This window comes from Haliotis rufescens, unplaced genomic scaffold (assembly GCF_023055435.1).
Source record: "Haliotis rufescens isolate VD_foot unplaced genomic scaffold, xgHalRufe1.0.p SCAF_3, whole genome shotgun sequence".
NCBI lineage: Eukaryota > Metazoa > Mollusca > Gastropoda > Lepetellida > Haliotidae > Haliotis > Haliotis rufescens.
The window spans coordinates 67,296,429-67,301,614 of NW_025964001.1; the positions used below are offsets into that span (position 1 = coordinate 67,296,429).

The 5,186-nt window shown below is 43.3% G+C and overlaps 1 protein-coding gene across 1 annotated transcript in view; it reads left to right on the plus strand.

Annotated features, from left to right (window-relative positions):
- The window catches only part of LOC124151470, a 17,138-nt gene extending 13,077 nt beyond the window's left edge, over positions 1-4,061 (plus strand). The window contains exons 7-9 of the mRNA XM_046523956.2: positions 2,351-2,412; positions 2,966-3,133; positions 3,531-4,061. Coding sequence (XP_046379912.2) covers positions 2,351-2,412; positions 2,966-3,133; positions 3,531-4,061 — 761 coding nt within the window. The remainder of the gene's footprint in view (positions 1-2,350; positions 2,413-2,965; positions 3,134-3,530) is intronic.
- The last annotated feature ends 1,125 nt before the right edge of the window (positions 4,062-5,186 follow it).

Below are 5,186 nucleotides of genomic sequence, written 5' to 3' on the forward strand. Positions count from 1 at the left end.
ATATAATTTTATATAAAATGCCAATGCAAGAGAATAATAAATCGTCGTAACAGATTCCATTTAGTGTAAAGGACAAAACAATGCCTTGCATTACTGGAAAAAAATAATTTAACTGTCTTGTGATGTTTTATAAAAAAAAGTCACATTTATTTACCAAGGTTGTTGTCACCTATTCGTTCACCCGAAGGGATACAAGGCGAGGCCCCCTCGTCAACAGTCGAAGTTTAATTAATGAGAGCAAAGACCACTCACATGTTTAGCATTAATTTCACTCTGGTAATCATTTCAAGATTTACAGTTCACAGAATTAACCTTGATGCTTTACGAACCTCGGGTCTGACTTTTCAGGGTTAGCGAATCACAACGTTTTGGAATTCGAGTACCTTCATAACTAAAAACAAACATTTTTAAGAATCGTTTTTTTTCTCCATCCCCATACTCTACAATGAAGGTTACAAAATGACGAGCTATAAATTTAAGACACGCCATCATTGATATGTGACCTCCGAGTATGCATTTAAAACATAAGTGGTTTCAAGGTTAATATCAACGACACATGATTCAAATTTCAAAACAGTTGGGACGTTTTCCCCAAACTAATTTGTCTTTGAAAATTAGGAATGAGTAAATAATCAGACTGATAAATAAAGCGATAAAAAACTTCCCATGTCCAAAAGAAATCTCTGCACAAAGCAGAGTCGACAGAACGATTCTGGCTATATCATGTGCATGTGTTAATGAATTACTATCAAATAGTGATGATACCAGGTGTTCGCGAAAAGGTGAGCATATCGTGCCCCAACGGTGTCACCCGTCACAAACACATGCAAAGGCAAGTCAAATGTTCACCTGAAAAAACACGGGAACTTATGGCACTATTCAAAATAGGGAATTGCGTCGGACTTAATTTAGTCATATTTGAAATGGCCTCCCTATGTCCACCATAAAACCTGTTGAAAGTTTTACTGAGGTCTTGGATGTTGTAACCTTGATCAAACAGACGGACAGGGAACAAGGGGCACTGCAATCCGTCTGTCAGAGGTTAATCAACATCAGTTTCAGTTTCTTCCAGGGTCACTGAACGTGCTGGGTTAATGTATCCTGAGTTGTTAAAAGTGGGGTGACAATTTATACAAAATATAATAGTTACGTTAATCGTGTTTCGAAAGAGATCAATATACTGAAACTAATAATAACAAGGCATAAAGTGAGCAGGGCTCTCGAATACCCCTGACTTCCACTCTAACATATCTCTAAGTTTAAAACATGAAAAAGCAATATTTCCTCAGAAAATCCACTTGTCGAAATAACGCTTTGCACTGCACCTCTCTTACTGGTATAGAAACTGTACCCTAAATTGAAACAGAATCCATGACGTGGTCTTAAAGTTATAGTCCGCACAAATGTTGAAGTGGAAAAAAACCATTTTATGTTCAAAACATGTAAAATTCATATTTTCTCAGAAAATCCACTTCTAAAAATCAACTTTTGCACTGTATCGATCCTATGGGTAGTAGCTCGGCAGATATGTAACAATATAAGGCCAAGATGTTCACTTCTGGAAGAAAGCGTGAAAATTTGTACATAGGGGTTTTAGAGTATGCAGAATCCGATTTTAATGGGATCCACGCTGGCAAACCAATGGTTCCCACTCAAAATGGAGAAATCCAAGATGGCCGCCATCCGTATTACAAATTTCGACATATGGCCGTAACTTTGGATCTATTTGACATAGAAAAATTATCTTGGTGGCAAATTATAGGTTTTCGGGGTCAAGGAATGCAATGAAATAGTTAAAAAATACTGTAAAGTGCATCAAGAACAAGACCCAAGATGGCCGCCATCCGGGTAACAACTTGTGTAAACGACAAATATGCTTTTTTGAAGGGTGAACTCCAATTAAAACTTAATTTATAAATCTCTTTTCATTTATTTTTCAGGAAAATCATATCCATAGTACACCCGGTGAATGCATGCATAAGCATTAATTGCATGATGTGCTGAATTTGTAGAATTTGACAACATGCATCCTGATCAGCATTCAGCTGAAACTTTTGATATAGATTTCTGATAAATACGTCTCCAGTCAACTCAGATGAGCTGCATGGGCACAGGCAGTTGAGAAGCTGTTGGAGAAACCTGAATTGAAATCTGACGATAACATCTCTTGGTCTGCACATTTTGCAGCTTCACAAGATTCCTGCCCAGACCACCGGCGATATCGAGGCTCATGCCATTATTCCGTGATAATGCACATTCTTTGGCGATGGTAAAGCATGGCATGGATGTAATCGCTAAAGCTACCGAACATGTGCATCCTGGACAAGTCCCAATATTGACTGTTGATCAGCCACTGTATGCCATCGTCAGGAAGATCCAGTGGACCTGGCCAACTGCCTATGGCGAAGACAAGTATGTTGTGATGATGGGTGGATTGCATATAGAGATGGGGTTCCCGAAAGTTCTAGGAGATTGGCTAGATGGCAGTGGATGGTTGGTTGTACTGACGACTGCGAACGTTACCACCGATTGTAGGGCTGATGCTCTTAGAAAGGGATCATTCACGGCACGTTCTCAGTGGACTCATCAAGTAACAGCTGCTGCACTGTTTTGTTTACGTAGCCAAGCCTACATTTCATACAAAGTAGAAGCCGAGGCAGGCGCGAGGCCTGTGATGCCATTCGAAAACTGGTGCACACACATTGAGACGCATCATCCGCAGTTTCGGTACTGGAACAAAACCTTCAAACCTGAGGTTCTCTTCCTCCATTTCGTGCAGTCACAGCGTGAAGGAAATTTGAGCTCTACATTGGCACACTAGGAAAGATTGTGCCATGGATGTTTGCCATGGATCACTTCCACTATACGAGGTGGTTGTCTGTTCACGTGTGAGATCTGATGCAGTTACAGCGTGAATGTCCAGCAGTGTGCAATGAGTTAAAAAAAAGGACACTTTGTGACACAGAAAACAACTCATCGCTTCTCCATGATGGCTCTTGACCATGTACACAAGCAGCTCAATGCTGTGTTGAAAGGGGATGGTGGAATAATCGGCATCACTGAAAATGAAGCAGCCCTCAGGCGGTGGATGATTGCAGGTCCCGAGATGGCCAGGATCATACATGAGGTTGAAGTGAGCAGATCGACACCATGAGCAAACTCTGACCACACAAAAGAAATTTGCAACAAATGTCCAAAGCATGATAGATGTGCTACGTGAATTGGGTAATCCCTTCACAGAAACGAGCGCTGATCTCCTCACACTGGACACGAAGGTCATCATGTATGATCAAGTCGTCCAGAACTTCTCAGAAGCCAAGGAAATAGGTAGGACTGCGAGTTGTGAAGATGGAGAAAGCTTTCAATGACACTATTCCAAAAAATAACCTCCGGTTGTTCAAGTCAGGAGAACGGAAAGTCTCCTGAAAGATAAAGTCCAAAATGTCCAACATGAAGAGCAACTGCAGCTATTTTCGCGAATGTACATCTCTTGTCAAGCACGAAATGGTGAAATGGATGTGTTCTTCCAGCATGAAAACCACTCTTGGCCACCGTCTCTGGCTGAAAACAACATGATGCGTCTCGGAGAAAAATCTGACTTGCCAAAGTATCTGGAACCACTAGCACCACGTCCACAGACCACACCAACTGTGGACGTGAAGATCTTTGATGGTGCTGCCCCCGTGCACACGTTGGATGCGAAGACTGCCACAACAAATGTGAAAACGTTCAAAGACTATGCAGAGTATGTCTTTGTCCCGTATCTGAAGAGGCAGCTTGTACATGCTGCACGGGTAGATGTTGTATGGGATACCTACATAGCTGACAGTCTGAAAGCGCACACCAGAGAGGGCCGAGGAACAGGAGAAGCTCTTCGTGTGTCTGAGAAAACACGACTTCCACACTTCTTGCGAGTCGACAGCAACACGACAGAACTCTTCAAGTTTCTAGCCACAGTTATTGAATCTGAAGCAACAGCAACAGGGAAGATACTGATCACAACCAAGGGTCAGAGTGTAACCTCATCCACACCACTAGATGCTTCTGACCTACAGCCATGATCACACGAAGAGTCAGACTACCGAATGATGCTCCATTGTCTCCATGCGTACAAACATGGCATGAAGAAGATAGTGTTATATGCCTCTGACACGGACGTACTGGTTCTTGCAATTGTGACTGCAATCGACATTGAAGATTGTGAACTTTGGTTAGCTTTCGGACATGGTGCCCATTTCCGTTACATTGGAGCTCATATTGTTGCCAGCGAGATGGGCAATGATTACTGCAGAGGCTTGCCATTCGTGCATGCATTATCAGGCTCTGACACGGTGTCATCATTCTGCTCCATCAGTAAGAAGACAGCCTGGGAAGTATGGAAGTCACATCATCAAATCAACGACGTGTTTCATCGGTTGTCAGATACGCCAGATGAGGTGACAGACGTTGACATGAAAGAACTCGAGAGATATGTGGTCCTGCTCTACTCTCGCACATCACAGCTCACTGAAGTGAGGGGGCACAGGTGGCCCAGTCGTCTAAGGCGCCGCGATTCGCTGTTCAGAGATGCGTCCCTTGGGCACGCCAGAAAGCTATGATTGTGGGTTTGAATCCCGGTTCGCCCCGATTATGTTTCTAGGTTTGTCAGCACCATACCTGTGCTCGTGGGTTTCACCGAAGTGGTAAACGTCTGAGACCTACATCACTTCGGGCTTTCCTCCCACATTAAGCTGACACGCCGTGATTTAACTGGAATAATGTTAAAAGCGGTGTTAAACCCAACTCACTCACTCACTCACTCACTCACTCACTGAAGTGAACTGTTCTCCTACGGTAAACGGAAGCTGGAGAACATCCCACCGTCATGTGCAGCACTGCTACAACATGTCAAGCGAGCGGATTACCAAGCCGGACACATCTGGGGATTGAAACTGGACAGCGAAGGAATCTGGGTGCCGTTATGGAGTACCCTCCCTGAAGTATCAAAGGGGTGCAGAGAAATCATTGAGTGTGCCAGCAAGAAACGCTTCACAAGACGATGCCAATGCTCCAAAGCCAGTCTCCCATGCACACAGCTCTGCTTTTGTGGTGGACAGTGTACACCCAGGCGCATTGAGTGACGGACCTCTTGCAGACATTGAGTGAAGGACTTCTTACAAGAAGAGAACACTTGTTTTTTCAGAATT